Source organism: Hemiscyllium ocellatum, chromosome 36 (genome assembly GCF_020745735.1).
Source record: "Hemiscyllium ocellatum isolate sHemOce1 chromosome 36, sHemOce1.pat.X.cur, whole genome shotgun sequence".
NCBI classification, from domain to species: Eukaryota; Metazoa; Chordata; class Chondrichthyes; order Orectolobiformes; family Hemiscylliidae; genus Hemiscyllium; species Hemiscyllium ocellatum.
The window spans coordinates 21,998,572-22,017,831 of NC_083436.1; the positions used below are offsets into that span (position 1 = coordinate 21,998,572).

The 19,260-nt window shown below is 38.4% G+C and overlaps 1 protein-coding gene across 1 annotated transcript in view; it reads left to right on the forward strand.

Moving 5' to 3' along the window:
- The window catches only part of LOC132833259 (protocadherin-10-like), a 57,009-nt gene extending 38,644 nt beyond the window's left edge, over positions 1-18,365 (forward strand). Inside the window, exon 5 of the mRNA XM_060851394.1 lies at positions 16,724-18,365. Coding sequence (XP_060707377.1) covers positions 16,724-16,743 — 20 coding nt within the window. The 3' untranslated portion in view covers positions 16,744-18,365. The remainder of the gene's footprint in view (positions 1-16,723) is intronic.
- Positions 18,366-19,260: the final 895 nt, after the last annotated feature.

Here is a 19,260-nt window from a genome sequence, read left to right on the forward strand (position 1 = left end):
GAAAGTTCTTGCCTAATACCGTCAAAATTGGCCTTCCTTCAATTTTGAGCATTAACTTGTAAATCCAGTCTATCCTTTTCCATCACTATTTTAAATCTAATTAAATTATGGTCACTGGCCCAAAGTGCTCCCCCACTGATACCTCAGTCACCCGCCCTGCCTTATTTCCCAAGAGTAGGATAAGTTTTGGACCTTCTCTAGTAGGTACATCCACATATTGAATCAGAAAATGTTCTTACACACACCTAACAAATTCCTCTCCATTTAAACCCTTAACAGTATGGCAATCGCAGTCTATGTTTGGAAAATTAAAATCCCCTACCATAACCACCTTATTATTTTTAGAGGTAACTGAGATCTCCTTACAAATTTGTTTCTCAACTTTCCACTGAGCACTGGGAGGTCAATGGTACAATCCCAATAAGGTGATCATCCCTTGCGTATTTCTCAGTTTCAACCAAATAACTTCCCTGGATGTTTTCCCAGAAATATCCTCCCTAAGTATAGCCATAGTGTTATTGCTTACCAAAAATGCCATTCCCCCTCCTGTCTTGCCCCCCTTTCTGTCATTCCTGCAGCATTTGTATCCTGGAAAATTAAGCTGCCAGTCCTGAGCCACATCTTTGTAATTGCTATGATATCCCAGCCCCATGTTCCTAACTATGTCCTGAGCTTATCTTCCTTCTCTGATAAGCCTCTTGCATCGAAATAAGTGCAGTTTTCAGTCCTACTTTGTTCACTGCTTTGTTCCTGTCTGCCCTGATCGTTTGACTTGCTCCTTCTCCCAACTGTGTCAGTCTCAGACTGATCTTTTTCCTCACGATTACCCAGGTTGGCAGCTAATTTGAAGTTAACCTCCTTCAAAGAAAAGATAAATCAACTGAAAGGTAATTTTTAAAGTCTGCCATTAGAGGTGAAATAACAGTTAAACAAGTAATGAATTCCATTTCTAAACTGCTTCTTAAACATTGTGACCCTGCATTCCTTTGGATTGTAATCAGTGCTGGTGTGGACAGAAAGGGAAAGTTCCGACTTCCAGTGGAAACAAAAATTGGGAATTACTTATAGCAGACAATTGAATCAATATCACCGACTTCACAATCCCATCCATAATCAAAGTACCTCCACAATGTGTAAGAAAAGTGTGGAATAAGCATTCAATGCTAAATCCTGTTCGCTCCGAAGATCAATGAAATGTAAGCAGTGAACTTCTTTGGGAATTTTTATGAGCAGGTAGGGTAAGTTTGGGCATATGCAAGGTGATAAACCCCTACAAATGTTACATTGGATCAGATATCATTCTACCTCCTTCTGCAATGTACCTGGGTGTGTTTCCAGGTAAGTGGGAACCTCCTTTGGAGCTGCCTGGAAAGGTATTAGAACTTACAAATATTTATTAGCTGCATTTTAAGTGATCATTCTGGTATTAAACAAACAATACATCACTTTCTCGAATTGTCAGCAACTTGCGGAGGTCAGCAAGGCACCAAATGAATAGTGGGGATTACTTCTTCAAGAAAGCCGATGGTCTTGAATTTGGAGATACCGATGTTGGACTGGAGTGCACAAAGTTAAAAATCACACAACGCCAGGTTATAATCCAACAGGTTTAATTGGAAGCACACTAGCTTTCGGAGCATCGCTCCTTCATCAGGTGATAGTGGAGGTCTGAATCCTAACACACAGAATTCACAGCAAAAATTCACAGTGTGATGTAACTGAAATTATACATTGAAAATTGATTGTCTGTTAAGTCTGTCACCTGTTTGAATACCATGATAGTTTCACTTCTTTCATGTGTAAATCACAAAACCTTTTTTAAAAAAAGTTGCATTCTCAGGTTAGCTGTTAACAATGGTGATAGCTAGACAACATGTTGAAGGTGTTGGCCCCCTGTCTATGCCATGATGTTTAGATTGATTCTAATCTTAAAAGTGAGATAACGGAGTTTTACATGAATTCATGCAGTTTTTGACCTCAGAGTTCTACATGAATGCATGCAGTTTTTGAGCAAAGTACAATGTAACCCTGCAAGCACAAATTCACCCCACAAAATATATGTGTGCATGTGGGTCTTTGTGTGTGTGTGTTGGTCTGGGTTGGGGGTTGTACATGTGAGAAAGTGTGTGTGTGTGTGTGTGTGTGTGTGTAGTGAGTGCAGAGTGTCTTAAGTCTGTGAGGGGGTGCATGTGTGAGTGTGAGAGTGTGTGTGTCTGTAAGGGTGTGTGTGTGTCTGTGTGTATGTGTGTCCATGTGTAAATGTGTAAAGGAGTGCCGGTGTGTGTGTGTGTAAGAGTGAGTGTGTGTGTAGAGTGTCTGTGTGTGTGTATTTAGTGCAATGGTGGTCACCTGTAATGTGACATGAACCCAAGGTCCCGGTTGAGGCCCTCCCTATGAGTACCAAACTTAGCTATCAGTCTCTGCTCAGCCACTTTTCCTGCTGCCTGTCCTGAAGTCTGCCTTGGAGGATGGTCACCCGAAGGTCCAAGGTCGACTGTCCGGACCACTGAAGTGTTCCCCAACTGGAAGGGAATACTCCTGTCTGTTGATTGTTGTGTGGTGCCCATTCACCTGTTGTCGTAGCCTTTGCTTGGTTTCCCCAATGTCCCATGCCTCAGAACATCCTTGTCTGCAACGTATAAGATAGACAATGTTGTCTGAGTCACATGAGTACCTGCCGTGTACAAGGTGGGAGGTATGTCCACGCTCTGACATGTCTTGCAGTGCCTACCGTGACAGGGTTGTATGGAGTTGTCCTGAAAGCCAGGCAGTTTGCTATGAACAATGATCTGTTTGAGGTTTGGCGGTTGTTTAAAGGAGAGTAGTGGAAGTGTGGGAAAGGTCTTGATGAGGTGCTCATCCTCATTGATAATGTGTTGCAGGTCACGAAGAACATGGCGTAGTTTGTCAGCTCCTGGGAAATACTGGATAACGAAAGATACCCTGTTGGTTGCAGCACATGTCTGTCCCCTGAGGAGGTCATTACGGTCTTGGAAGTTTTCTAACAATGCAAACAAAGAGTGTTAGCCATGAGAAGGTGTGTGAATAGTCGTCACAGCATTTCTTATCAGATTGTACTCATGCTGCTTGACAGGTTGTCGCTAAATTCTGTTTGAATACCATGATAGATTCACTTCTTTCATGTGTAAATCACAAAACTTTTTTTTAAAAAAGTTGCATTCTCAGGTTAGCTGTTAACAATGGTGATAGCTAGACAATATGTTGAAGGTGTTGGCCCCCTGTCTATGCCATGATGTTTAGATTGATTCTAATCTTAAAAGTGAGATAACGGAGTTTTACATGAATTCATGCAGTTTTTGAGCTCAGAGTTCTACATGAATGCATGCAGTTTTTGAGCAAAGTACAATGTAATCCTGCAAGCACAAATTCACCCCACAAAATATATGTGTGCATGTGGGTCTTTGTCTGTGTGTGTGTGTTGGTCTGGGTTGGGGGTTGTACATGTGAGAAAGTGTATGTGTGTGTGTGTGTAGTGAGTGCAGAGTGTCTTAAGTCTGTGAGGGGGTGCATGTGTGAGTGTGAGAGTGTGTGTGTCTGTAAGGGTGTGTGTGTGTCTGTGCTTGTCTGTGTGTATGTGTGTCCATGTGTAAATGTGTAAAGGAGTGCCAGTGTGTGTGTGTGTAAGAGTGCGTGTGTGTGTAGAGTGTCTGTGTGTGTGTATTTAGTGCAATGTGACATGAACCCAAGGTCCCAGTTGAGGCCCTCCCTATGAGTACCGAACTTAGCTATCAGCCTCTGCTCGGCCACTTTTCCTGCTGCCTGTCCTGAAGTCTGCCTTGGAGGATGGTCAAGGTGGGAGGTATGTCCACGCTCTGACATGTCTTGCAGTGCCTACTGTGACAGGGTTGTATGGAGTTGTCCTGAAAGCCAGGCAGTTTGCTATGAACAATGATCTGTTTGAGGTTTGGCGGTTGTTTAAAGGAGAGTAGTGGAAGTGTGGGAAAGGTCTTGATGAGGTGCTCATCCTCATTGATAATGTGTTGCAGGTCACGAAGAACATGGCGTAGTTTGTCAGCTCCTGGGAAATACTGGATAACGAAAGGTACCCTGTTGGTTGCAGCACGTGTCTGTCTCCTGAGGAGGTCATTACGGTCTTGGAAGTTTTCTAACAATGAAAACAAAGAGTCCTAGCCATGGGAAGGTGTGTGAATAGTTGTCACAGCATTTCTTATCAGATTGTACTCATGCTGCTTGATAGGTTGTCGCTAAATTCCTGGAAGTCAGCTCATCTGTCTGAGACTATGCTCATCTTCAGCTGTACTCCTTAGCTGCCTTCACCATGGTTGGGAACAATCTTTAGCGCTATGCAAATCCAGCATAGAGTCATAGATTCATAGAGCTGTCCAGCACAGAAACAGACCCTTCGATCCAACTCATTCATGCTGACCAGATATCCTAATCTAATCAAATTTGTCAGCATTTGGCGCATATTTCTCTCAGCTTTTCTTGTTCATATACCCATCTGGATACCTTTTAAATGTTGTAATTGAACCAGCCTTCACTACTTCCTCTAGCAACTCATTCCTTATTTGCATCACTCTCTGTGTGAAAATGTTGCCCCCAGCTCGCTTTTAAATCTTTCCCCTCTCACCTCAAACCAATGCCATCTAGTTTGGGACTCCCCACCCCAGGGAAATGACATTGTGTATTTATCCTATCCATTCCCCTCTTGGTTTTAAAAACCTCGATAAGGTTACCCTTCTGCCTCTGACACTCCAGTGAAAATAGTTCCAGCCTATTCAGCCTCTCCCCATTGTTCAAACTCTCCAACCCTGGCAACATCATGGTAAATCTTTTCTGAACCCTTTCAAATTTCACAATATCTTTCCTATAGCACGCAGGTCAGAATTGAATGCAGTATTCAAAAAGAGGCCTAACCGATGTCCTGTACAACCGCAATATGATTTCCCAAATCATATACTCAATAACTAACAACACTAACAGTACCTTCAGCAGCCTAAGCAATTCCAGCAGCAACACTGGTTGCATTCTCAGCCCTATACTGCTCCACAGAGTTTGGGGGGAGAATGGAGAGGTGAATGGGGCTGGCGGATGGTTGCTGAGCTGTGGCTCTGGGGAGTGAAAACTACAAATGAAGTGTCCACATGCAAATGATCAGTTCTATTGACGTATTAGAATGCCAGGACTTCAGAAATCTTGTGCTGCCATGGCAGGTCACTGCTGACTTCTAGAACAAGGCAACCTCCCAGTGACCAAGTGGTTATACATTGTCAGTGGCTGTCAAGATAGCTATCCCTCGGAAAAATCAAACCATCACCATTCTCCACCCACACAGCCTCTTCAGATCTTTATCTCTTAACAAAATTGTGTGCGTTCTACTCCAGCAAGGAGACAAAAAAGGCAAAGTAAAAACAATGACTGCAGATGCTAGAAACCAGATTCTGGATTAGTGGTGCTGGAAAAGCACAGCAGTTCAGGCAGCATCCAACGAGCAGCGAAATCGACATTTCGGGCAAAAGCCCTTCATCAGGAATAAAGAGGGCTTTTGCCCGAAACGTCGATTTCGCTGCTCGTTGGATGCTGCCTGAACTGCTGTGCTCTTCCAGCACCACTGGACAAAAAAGGCAGCCATGCAGGGTAGAAAGGGCTTGTGTGGTGAGGAGGAATAGTTGTGGAAGGTGACTGTGCAGCATGGGTGTGAGAGGCAATAGGATAATATTGAGTGTTGGTTGTCTTGATGATTATGAGTTGCATGGACACAAAAATGCAGCTGCAAGTGTGTTTTATTGCAGAATGTTATGTAAGACAGTACTGGTAATATCTTCAGGGTGGGTTTGGCATTTGAAAATGTTATGTCACTCATTTTTCCCACCTTCCTGAGGCCCTGGATATTTTGCAGGAATTGACTTCATGACAGACCCTCCTGTTGCTGACCTCCTTGGCCTCTTCCATGCATTCCTGTTTAATTAGAAAGATGGTCATTTCCTCACCACCTTAGAAGTGATCACCTCCAGCAGTTGGATCTCCAAGTAAGAATGAGGGAATTGGAGGTCACAGGCAACTTTGCAGATGGACTATCAATTCTAGTGGCTTCCATCATGTCAAATACTTCTGTTCTGCTCAGCCACTGAATCCCATGCATGAGAATTCCTTTCTTTGGCAAATCCCATGCATTATCCCACCCACCCTTGCTAATTGCTGAGGTAACCTGACGCAGTATATTAATAATGTGGCTCAGCTAAACAGCCATAACCAAATTTGTTGCAGCTCTCAAAGGATTCCCAACCCATCACAGGTCAAGCTGTTTTGGCTGGGACCAAGAGTTGAAAATACTGTCTGTATTCCCCTGGGGATGACAACCAAAACTTGTAATTTCTCTTAGCTCTAGATGGTAAATCAAATCAAATTTAATATATAAATCCATTCTTATAATTTGTACTATTCAATTCTAACCTCTTCCTTTTCAAATGATTCATTAATAACAAAGGGACCATTATGTTCTACAACATTGTGAATCATCTATGCCTATACATATGCTGATAATTTCCAATTCAATTTGTTAGCCAGATGTCTGTCTTACTCTTTTGAAGAGTTATTCAATGCATCCATAACTGTTTTTTTCCAGGTATTTATTCCAAATGTCTGGTGTTGATGCTGAAAACTAATCTTAAAATCTCATTTCATTTGAAGCTTGCTAATATTGAGCACATGTTTTCTGGTGTGACCACAATTTACTGCATATAACTTGCTCAAGTCTACATGACTTTTATTTTGTATAAATTTAGACTGAATTACATTATTCCCTCAATGTTCTTTTCTCTGTCCGAAACAAATTTAACAATCTGCCTTGTTGTTTATTGAACTTTCCAAGGTATCATTATTTCCTTGATGATACATCCAAAACAACATACAGTGTATTTTATCTGCTCTATCAGCTTTTGTTTGGAGTATTTTGTTGTATTATCACTTTTCTTGATTGGATCTAAGAAGTCACTGTTACACTGTGGCAGTGGGAAACCAGGAATGATGTTTAACAAGCAGAGGCTATTGTCTTTAACAAGTTGTAATATATTACATGATAGCAATCAAATTCAGGTGACATTGGAACTGAGACATGGTTACTAAGACTGTGAGGAGACCTAGCATAGCAAGTCTGTCCTCTTTGAGAACATAAACCATTCTTCCTTTGCCCACACAAATCCTTATGATCAGGTTAGATGGAGCTTAGTGCCATCTCCAACATTAACCCTTTCAGAGCTATTAACTCATTCAACACAGTGTACTCTTAGCAAGGACTTACATGGAATTTGGCATATACGTCTTGAAGGCTGAGGGGTGAGCTTCTCGAGGTTTACAAAATTATGAGGGGCATGGATAGGATAAGTAGACAAAGTCTTTTCCCTGGGGTTGGGGAGTCCAGGACTAGAGGGTATAGGTTTAGGGTGAGAGGGGAAAGATATAAAAGAGAGGTAAGGGGCAACTTTTTCATGCAGAGGGTGGTACGTGTATGGAATGAGCTGCCAGAGGATGTGGTGGAGGCTGGTACAATTGCAACATTTAAGAGGCATTTGGATGGGTATATAAATAGGAAAGGTTTGGAGGGAAATGGGCCAGGTGCTGGCACATGGGACTAGATTGGGTTGGGATATCTGGTCAGCATGGACGGGTTGGACCGATGGGTCTGTTTCTGTGCTGTACATCTCTATGACTCTTTGATTCTATGACTGAATTAATACTGATCAACAATAACATCACATTGTTTGGATGCGGGTGTCTTCATTATCATTGTAATTAAAACATATCTGTTATCTCTGAGCTGATCTGTTGAATTCCTTTGAATGATGTGTAAGATGCTATTTGTGATAACTCTTAGTCATAGAGTCATAGAGATGTACAGCACATAAACAGACCCTTCGGTCCAATTTGTCCTTGACGATCAGATACCAACTAATCTAGTCTCATTTACCAACACTTGGCCCATATCTCTCTAAACCCTTCCTATTCATATGCCCATTGATAACTCATAATTCTTGTGCAATTCTTTGGAGCATTTTACAACTTTAAAGGTGCTATCTAAATGGATGTTATTACTATTAATTTCCCACAAAGTTAAAACTGCATACTATTCTCCTTGTTATTAATTAATGGAAGGATATATGTCTGTGGAAGTCCAAAAAATTCTAATCTCCAGTAAGACTTTCTTCCAGTTATCATTAACTGCTACTACTTTGTATTGGGACAGAGTGTATGGAAACAGGTTTTTTACAGTGATGGGGGAATGAGAATGAGGTGACACCAGCACAAGATAAAACGTAAGGGGTTAGGACTGAAAGTTGGAGAAATCTTTTACATAGAGGGCTATGAGAATGTAAAATGTATAACCAAAATTAATGACTAAAACAGAGACCTATCAAGATCAGGTTAGTGAATTTGGAAGTAGAAAGGAATATGGGAACAGAGCAAACAGGTGGGATTTTTTGATTTGATTTATTATTGTTACATGTACTTAATGAAAAATATTGTTTTCCATGCTATCCAGACAAGTCATACTTTACATAAGGACATCAGAGTAATAGAACAGAATGCAGAATATGGTGTTACAACTATAGAGATGGTATAGAGAAAGATAGTTCTAACATATGAGAAGTCCGTTCATAAGTCTGATAACAGAAGGGAAAATGCTGTTCTTAAATCTGCAAATACGTGTTTTCAAATGTTTGTATCTGCTGCCCGATAGAAGAGGATGGGAGAGAGTAAAACTTGGGTGGAAGGGGTCTTTGATTCTATTAGCTGTTTTCCCAGGGCAGTGGGAAGGAGAAAAGCTGCAAGACAAACTTGTGCTGACCCATCTTTTTATGTTGCATAATCTTTAAGTAATTCCACGTCAAACAAATATTCAATGCAGCAAACTCATTTGCCCTGTGCTCACCTGTTTAAAAGCCTAACCTAGAGAACCACTATATCACGTTTTAAACAATCCATGAATTATTTTTGGCTTGTAGCCATTGTCCACTAGACTTTGGAGGCTTAGTTTATTAGTTTGAAATCCAAACTAACTGCATCTTCTGGCCAATGCAATCTTAAGATGCACATTGATAACAATCCTTAAAACACTTTGCATTATGAATATAAGCTGGATTCGAGCCATGATCTGTAAACATTGGCTGCATCTCCATTCTTTTCATTCAGGTTTGCATATAAAATGTTAAAATGTTTGAATACAGTGGAGACATAATTAAAAATACAAACTAAAACATATGATCTACATAATTAAAAGAGCGATTAAGGAAAGAATAGAAAGAATTACAAAAAATTGTTGATGGTTGCACTAAGTACATGCATAATGATATGAGAAGCAGAATTTTAAGTTACTGAAAGGGCAAAAGAGACCTGGAACCATTCTTTCAATTCCCGTAGCAACCAGAGGAAAATTAACAAGTAAGTTAAAACCTAATGGAACTGTTTATGAGAATGATTATAATATGATAAGCATACAATTTGGGATGAACAACCCATCCTGGCTTTGCCAGTGTTGTACACATACCAAAAACAAATAGGAAAGAAAGAAATATCTTGTCTCTGGATATATTAAGCACACATTGTATGTCATGCTTTAGGACTTGATCTGAAGCAAAAATCCCGAAGAGACTGAAAGGGAATAATTTTTACTTTAGATGATCACAATGAAAATCAGGAACTGTGTGTAAGAATTGTCTGAACTGATATTGTGCATTTAACACTATTGACAAATGTTAAGGGACCTGCATTGAGTTGAAAGCACAATATACTCTCTTGGATGAATGGACTACATTTCAGCATCATGTTGAAGGTAATACTGAGCAAGTGGAATGTAAGGGCAAGGTTAACAGACTGAAAGCAGACAATTCTATTCCAACATTTTAAGAAGATGACAACATTCATGCTTAGCAACTGAGCATCCATTAGCCTGCAATCTATAATCAGTATAAAAACACAAATGAAATCAATAATTAGGAATAAATGTAAGTGTGCTTGTATGAAAATTGCCTAATAAATACTAGCCAATATGGCTCCCAAGGGAGTTGTGTTCCTAACCAATCTTTCAGAAACTTTCAGGAGGCCAACATATCCAGCAATGATGATGAAATACACATGACAAACTGCACTTCTGTTTCCTAATGGCTTTTGTGATGATATACTATGAGAGACTGGATTAACAATTATTTGGAACAAGATATAGATACAGATCAGTAACTGGTCGAGGCAGAGAAAGCAGAGTTGTAGGAGATCAGTATTGAAGTGGATACCATGGGATGTGTGTTGGGATTGCTTCCATTTCTGTCATACAGAAACAATCTATGTAAGCACTGACTATTCAAGACAGCACAATTTGAAGATAACATCAAATGAAAAGAAATCGGGCACACAGATTGAACAGTTAAGATCTTTAAAAGATTTTTAAAAAGTTCTACAAGTCTGAATTGCCCCTCATAGCATATATTGGAAAAAACATGAGTTCACTATGTAAAGCCTACAATTTTCAAATCAGTAGGTTTGCAGTTGTTATTTTTTGGGAAATTATGTGCAATGTGTGACTGATTTCCAAGCATGCATAGCCAGCAAGCAGGACGTCCCACACAATGTGCTGATATTTAAAATTATCTCAGGTGTGCATCTGGCTGATCAGTGGCAAATGATGTTCTATAGAGTCAAATGCTATGTATTAGGAGAATTATGCAGTTCACCAGTTGAGGAAAGCTTGCCTGCAAAGAAGTAAAATCAATCTTGATGCAATATTTAATTTGTAGCAATAAGCAAAGAAAGCAGAATAAAGGACTGTATTACCAAATCAAGATTCTTGTAGGGGCTATATTCCACTGTCAAGGCTGCATCTGCAGTGAAATATTACAGTTCTTGTTGGTGCAATGTAAGATAACCAGTGAGACACGAAGGATATTGTGCAGAAGGAAAAAGCAAATCTTTTGGTATTAGATGGATAACTTCCCATAGGATATATAACACTGAAACAGACTATTTAGCTCAACCAGTTAAGGCAGGTGGTTATTCCACTCAGGCCTCCTCCCATCTTTTTACATTTCAATCTTTCATTGTAGCCATCAATCTATTTCCTTCTTACTCAGATGCTTCACCAGCTTCCTATTAAATGCATCCATATAATGTACTTCTATCACTCCTTCCGGTAGTGACTTCTATGTCCTCAATGTTATAAGAAAGAAGTTGCTTTTGAATTCCCTGATAGCTGTCTTATATTGGTCACCTCCAGTAATCACTTTCTCCAAAAGAGGCAGCATGCTCTTTATATACACTCAATCATAATCTAAGTCACCCCTTATTCTTTTGTCAGGAGAGTAGAAACCCAGTATGTTGATTCTTTCCTGATATGTATGCTCCATGCATTTTTGATATTAACTTTTCAGTCTTCTCTTTGCCCTTTTTTCAGTACCTCATTATCCTTTTTTTATGATATGGTGAGTTGAACAGCACTTAATACTCAAAATCTGGTCTAACAAAGCTGTGAGAAATATTCAGAGTAACCAAGGTAATTTTGAAAAAGAGACATCCGGAATTACCTTGTAGAGCTATTTAAGACACCTAATGGAGTAGAGACTGTAAACATGAAACAATATCTTTCGATAAACTGTGATAACAGGACAAGAGGACATTCATTCAAGGTTGTGAGGACAGGTTTAGGACAGATGTCAGGAAGTATTTCTTTACATCAGAGGGTTGTTAGGATGATACCAACTAAATGTTGAGGAGAGTGTAGTGTTAGTATTCTGGAAGAATGAAATTAAATTCATTTATGTATGTCACTCTGAACACATTACTAAATAAGAATTAGTTGAAAATGAAAGGAAACTTGTAAAAGGAATACAGAAATAGTGGGAAAAAGTAGTATTAGAGAAACAAAAAGAAAGGAACTGCAGATGCTGGAAATCAGACACAAAATCAGAAATTGCCGGAAGACCTCAGCAGGTCTGGCAGTTTCTGTGACAAGAAAGTATAGTTAACATTTTGGGTCAAGTGACCCTTTCTTCAGAACAGTATTAGAGGAAACTTGTGTATGTAGCATTGGGAGAGATGGAGTGAATTATGTACTCTGTTGTGTGTTTTCTATAATTCTAAGTGCATTCACTGAAATGTACCTTTCTGAACTGGTGGATATATTCTTGTCTGAATGTTGCATGATATTTAGAATCCTTTGTTCCCAGTCTTGTTCTCAGTGTTACAATATTTCTCCTTCCTTGTTTACTTTTATCAGCTATGATCTCTTCTTCATTATGTGCTCTTCCCATTCTCTTCTCCAGTGTCTGGCATCTATTTCCTGTTTCTCTCTCACCCTGCCAAACTGAATTAAGATGGTGCACTCTGCAATAAAAATAGATTGATTGCACTCAGCATGATTGATTTCAAACTTTGTTTGCTCTATCATTCACATTTGAAAAATGCTTCCTCTATGTTAAAAAAAATCAGGCAATCTTTTTCCACTTGTGTACCAAAACACAGTGCAATTAAGGAACCATGTTGAAAGATTTCATAGCTTCACTTGCACATAATCATATCAAGATAGAAATTATGCCTTTTTTATCAAACACAGAGAGGTTTCAAAAACACATTCCATTAAGGAAGAATCCCTTTGGAATTATTGTTTTGTTTAGATACCCTAATGTAATGCACTGTTCTGTACATAAAACAGTTATTTCCACGTTGGTATTTCCTGCAATTGCTAAATGTGATTCTGACCTTTATCTAGAGAGAATTGATGTGTAAATCCATAATCTGCCTTTCCCTGATTTAGCATGCAGTTACTCCAAGTTATAAATCTCACAACTTAGGAAGAAGCATGATGGCTCAGTGGTTAGCACTGCTGCTTTACAGCGCTAGGGACCTGAGATTGATTGCCATCCTCGAGTGACTGTCTGCATGGAGTTTGCACATTCTCCTTGTGTCCGTGTGGGCTATCTCTGGGTGTTAGAGCTTACTCCCACAGTCCAAAGATATGCAGGTTAGTTGGATTGGCCTGGGGAAATGCAGGGATGTTGTGGATCAGAGTGGGGTGCTCTTCGAAGGTTCACTATGGGCTTGATGGGCTGAATGGCCTGCCCCCAAACTGAAGGATTCCTGATGAAGGGCTTATGCTTGAAATGTCGACTCTCCTGCTCCTTGGATGCTGCTTGGCTGACTGTGCTTTTCCAGCACCACACTCTTCGACGCTGATCTCCGGCATCTGCAGTCCTCACTTTCTCCTCACATGTGGCTAGACCAAGTTAAGATCGCATATTTTCTGCCCTAAAGGACACTGGTGAAGAATGTTTTTATCTGTCAACCATGTTTATATGATTTCTCTCAGATGAGCTTTTTATTCCAGATTTTTACATTGAATCCAAATTTCATCATCTACAATTGAGAGCGTATAGTTCAGGCACTTACGGTCCTGATTATATCATAAATAAAGCCAAATCTCTAATGCTTCCATTTTTATAATTTTGCTTTCTAAATTAATAGGTCCCCATTAGGCTTGCTCACATCATAATTCAGAGAGGGCGAACAATTGTAACCAATAAATTGTATCCAAATAATTTAACAATTCATTTACCAGCTAGCATTTATAATTGAACAGAATAAGCACAGAAATATATTTTGTCAAGAAGTTATATTACTTGAACTAGGGTTTCACTAAGTTGCCAATGAATATAACTAATCAGCAAATCCGAACAGAAAGCCTAATTAATCAGCCACTCTAAAAAAAATCATTTGTGAGCAAAGCAGTAAATATTAACAAAAGTTATGCTTCACGCAAAAGTAACTATACCTGTGAAATATTTTGAGAACTCCAGGTTAAAATTAATACTGGCAATAGTCTGGCAATATTTAATAGAAATAGTGTAATAGTTAATGTTTGATCTTGATTCTAGATTGAAGTAGCTCATCTCAGCCGAGAAGCCCAGATTAGAAAGATAAATTGGTGGTCTCACGTACAATCATTATCTGATTGCTACTGTCAAATCGCCTTAAGGGAAGGATCCCATTTAGCAAAGGAAATCCTTCATGGTTGAGTGACCTTTGACAGTCACCATTGAGTTCTAAACATTCATAGTGATTGCTTAGGCATAGCATTGAAGGATGTTCTGCAGAGGGGACTTAAGAAAGAAAAATTTCCTTAACCTGCCCCTGGGAAATATCAGAGCTGAAAATGTGTTGCTGGAAAAGCGCAGCAGGTCAGGCAGCATCCAAGGAACAGGAAATTTGACATTTCGGGCATAAGCCCTTCATCAGGAATCCTGATGAAGGGCTTATGCCCGAAACGTCGAATTTCCTGTTCCTTAGATGCTGCCTGACCTGCTGCGCTTTTCCAGCAACACATTTTCAGCTCTGATCTCCAGCATCTGCAGACCTCACTTTCTCCTGGGAAATATCAGACATTCAGACTGGTTAGAGTGCACACCTGTAAAGAAACCTCTTGAATTTTCCATTCTTAAACTGAAATGAAAATGATGCACATTCCTTTAGAAAACTAGGCCAGTTTTAGTTCTGTGCGACATTGTAACACCAATGTTGGCAAGATGATAGTTCATTTTCCATCTCCTAATTTTTCTTCCCACTGATATCAATGGAAATATCAAAAGTCACACGACACCCAGGTTATAGTTGAATAGGTTTATTTGAAATCATAAGCTTTCGGAGTCCTGTTCCTTCACCTGACAAAGGAGTAACGCTCTGAAAGTTTATAATTTCAAATAAACCAGTTGTCTATAACCTGATGTTGTGTGACTCCTGACCTTGTCCACCCCAGTCCAACACTGGCACCTCCATACCACTGGGAATACTAATTGGGAGAAAGATAAAATGGGCCATCAATCTTACACAATTAAAATCACAACCGATTCCTAACAGTCAGTGTGCTCCATTTTACATTATTTACTGCATCTTGGTGGTACTTGTAACTCTCCTTTCCCTTCAGGGAAAAATGATAAAGAATAGAAAAGAAAAAGTGGTGAGAAAAATGAAAAATGGTTTCATTCATTTGAAATCTATATTGTAGAAGTGTATGGGAAATGATTAGATACAATGGAATGAATGAAAATTGTTTGACATCTTGACATTTTATACGAGTGAACAAGAGTATTTTGATGCATTGGAATTCTGTTCAGTCAGAAAGCCTGGCACAAGCTGCAAATGTTTGTGTAAATTTTCACATTTATGTCTCAGTGTATTCAATGTAGTGTATTCAAATATTCAGCATGCTTCAAATTCTCCCTTCAATATATACGCTGGCATTTTTGTAGTTTATCATAACCCTGATACTCTTAAAAAAATCTGAACGTAATGAGATCAGAATACCATGATATATGATACTTAGTTACATACTTCAAAGAACATTTTCTTGCCCCAATATTGAACAAAATTAAATCCTAACAAGCTTAAAATATTTATGTTGATTTAAAAGAACAAGCTCTAATGGAATTGATAGAAATGGAAGAATGCTATTCAGATCAATTCAACCTAATTTCAACATGGAAAATTAAATTAGTTTTGAAATTATCCATATTAGTAAAATGTACCTTGTAACTTGATACTAAAAGAAAAATAAGGACTTGTTAAAATGCATTTAAATTAACCTGGTGTTTGTGTTGTAAAATCTTTTTTTGGATTCACCAAGCATATCACAGAACGTTTTTTTTTGCTCTGATTGTTGTGAGCTAATGTCATGTCTCTCTGTAATGTATTTTCTTTGTATTTTACTGGAATTGGTAGACTGATAAAGGATAACAAAGCAATCTACTAACACAGTGCCACTTGTTATATATTCATATGTCACAGCATAATTTCCAAAATTTCATTTCTGCTAAGAATTGAATTCCCTAATCAAGGCCAGAGTTTTTAAGAGACACCTTTTTCAGTGAAGGACATTTGCAAGACATCTTAACTCACACTGCTTTTGAGCTCAAGGGAGATCTGAGAAAAGGCCATGGAACAGGTCCTCTTCAATTGAGAAAATGCTAGGTCGTGTAGAGGAATGATGAAAACAATGATAATAATAATTAATAAACACAAAGAAGATTGGAGAAACTCAGTAAGTCAGGCAGCATCTGTGGAGAGAGAAGAACAGAGTTAATATGTCTTTTCTCATTTTTCATTCAATCCTATGTTCTTTGAAAACAACACAAATAATTTATATGATAATTTTTAGATCATATATTTAAACAGAGCTCCTCATGTGAAAGTAAACATCTTTAGGCCGCTATCAAGATACATTTGGAGTGTGGTAAACTTTAGAAACAGTTGTTTTTTGAGGTTGTGGAGTCAGGGAAATTCCAAAAAACTTGCCTCGAATGGTGCTGTGGTGACAGGCACTCCACAGCCGTCATTGGTCATGAGGGGATGAAATACGGTTGACAGGGTAAGGGAGATTGTTGTGAAATTTGAAGATAAGCACATTGAAGTTGATTCAGTCAGGCACATGCAGCTTGACAAGAAAAGTAGTGATGGTTATATGGACATTTGTGCAGGAAAAGGCGTTGACTGCTAATGTTACCTTAGCTGAAGCTTAGGCAAGTTTGAAATGAAGAGACTCTGAGAAGTTGAAAGCACAGATTAGAAATGCTGCAGTGACTGAGGGGAAACAATAAGGCATTAAATCATTGAGGGTGACATACACTTTGGCAGTGACAGAAATGAAATGTTGATATTTATCAGCTCTATCACTAACCTGTTGCTATTCGTCTGTTTCTCTCCACAGCACGGAAGAGAATTTGCTAGTCCCTTCTGTTGTTGCAGCATGATTTTGCACAAGCCAACGACTTAAAAGAAAAAGAAACAGCTTTCCAGTCCGTCATCCTGGCCATCGAGTTGTGCATAATGTAGTCGATTCCTATGTTATTGGAGACAATCGTGCTAATAGTGGAATCGAATGCTCTCAGCAGGTCTGAGAATGATGCGATTTGGAGACTCTTTGGATGTGACTGGTCTAGTCACTTTCATGACCTGTGTGTGCCTGTTTACAGCACTCAAAAACTTTTACTGAGCTCCTAACTCTTTCTTTAATTACTGACCGCCACAGATCGGCACCAAAAGAAGCCAACTGTACAGAAACCAATCAGATGTGCATTACAAATGCAATATCACTGTTTTAGATGTGACTGTTTTTTCTATTTTTTTTGTGACGAGTGTTCCCAAATAGCGACAAGTTTTCAAGACTGTGACTGTGTCCTTCACGCACACTCCTAGGTCTTTTTAGTGATGAGCGCAGATCCACAATTATCAGAGCTCCTCAGTTCAATAACGTTCTGTAGTTTATACACAGTGTTATTTGCAAATGTGTTTACTGTACTCTTTCAGAAATTCTAAATAAAAAAGTGTACTGCTTTTTTTATGAAGTGATGGTATTCGGTAAGGGGACAATTTAGCAATTCTCAATATCAATAATTCTATTTATCAATAATCCCATCCTTCATTTCCACAACTGATTAAAGCCACACCAAAAGAGAAATTTAGAAAGCTGATCCATGATAACACTTAAAGTTAAAAGTAAATTTAAACACAAAAGATTTTTCTCTTTGCAAGACGACAAATCATTTTGAACTACTTTTTTGGGTACCTTCTCATGAGTAATTGTTCTAGATTCCACAAGGAACCAACAATTCCACTGGTAGACAGCAGAAAAGATCATTTTCCTTTATCTCATGCATATAATCTATGGATCTTTCTCTTGTGATGTCTTTTTTCACTTTTACTCAAGGAGAAGAATCCTTTTAGGTATAAAGTTACCCCCAGCAAACCCACTTCCTGTAAATATGATATAAGTTTTTAGAACTTCTTGGTATGACTGAAATACAATGAGTGAGAAGTAGGAGTATATTTAAGAGCCATAACATATTGATATGATCTCTTAGATATTCAGCAATCTATAGAACAATGTTCCCAAGGTTAATCACATCATTTGAACCCCAAGAGCATTCCACATCTTTGAATGGAGATTCTTCTGTTAGTCCGCTCTTTTATAATATACAGGATCACTTTTTCTTTTGGTTTTTGGTCAGATAAACTATTTAAGCCGACCCTTATTTTAAGCTACCAAATTTAACTTTTTTAGATTAAAAGAAACATCAGATTAAGCTGAAAATTTGGGGAAACTTGACTTTTTTAAAGATAAGATATTATGAACAAATGGATGTTGTATTTTTCTCACATTGTTGAAACAGTTTATTGTCAATAAAAACTGTAATACATTATTCTATCCACACTGTAGTAGTTTATACGTGCTTAAAATAGTCAGCAAAACTTTGAAACATGAAATAAATATAATGCTACACAGCAGTCATTTGGGTTAATTCAACAAGCAGTACAGAATAATGATGCAATTGTTTACAATCATGGATTTAAAGTGCTATTCATTAAAAGTTCTGTGAACACCTTTTATGTCTCTGTAATAATGTTAGTCTAATGCTGCAGTCTTTGTGTTAAGTATAATTTGCTGTTGAAATGACTATTAATGTCTTTGCAACTTTGTGTTGCCAACCATAGAGATACATTGGTTGAAGTTCATTGTTTCAACAAACTGGTATTCGAAGAACTGAAATCATTACCATAAAAGCGATGTCTAAAGATTTGCCATTGGTTTGTAGCTTCTGGTAAAGAAAGAACCAATTTTAGATCATAGTGTTTACTCTCTTACCTTTAGGACATCAAAAGGAATACAAAACCATTAGAAAAAAAATGATTCTCAAAAGGATGCAAGAGAAGAAGAGTATATGGGGGGTGGGTTACATTCCTTTGTCAGGAATACAACTTACAGTCTATGTAATCATATCTCATGTTTCTGTAATTATTGATGGGACTATGTTAAGGATTATATAATATTGGTCTGGTTATTAAGAATATATAATTTTGGAGTGACTACATGAAGATGTTTTAATGGTTATGTGAAGATTGTACAATGTGTACGATTAATGGCTAAAGATTAGATGAAGTTGTGCTCTGGATGATGCTGCTGTATTCAAGACTAGATGATTTTGGGATAACTATGTTTAAGTTTGCATGATGCCGGATTGACTGGGTTACAAATTATTTGTGCTATATGACTAGCATTACATAATGAAGATGTACTGTGTAAAGTATTGCAAGAAGTTTAAGTATTTAGAACAATTGCTAAGGATTTTAATATCGAGGAGCACAGTTTCTAATTTGGAATCAGAAACTTAATACCCACATAAGTTTCAGGTCCAGATATGCAACTGAACTGAGGCATGTTTGTAAATTGCCTTTCAAATGCAAGTA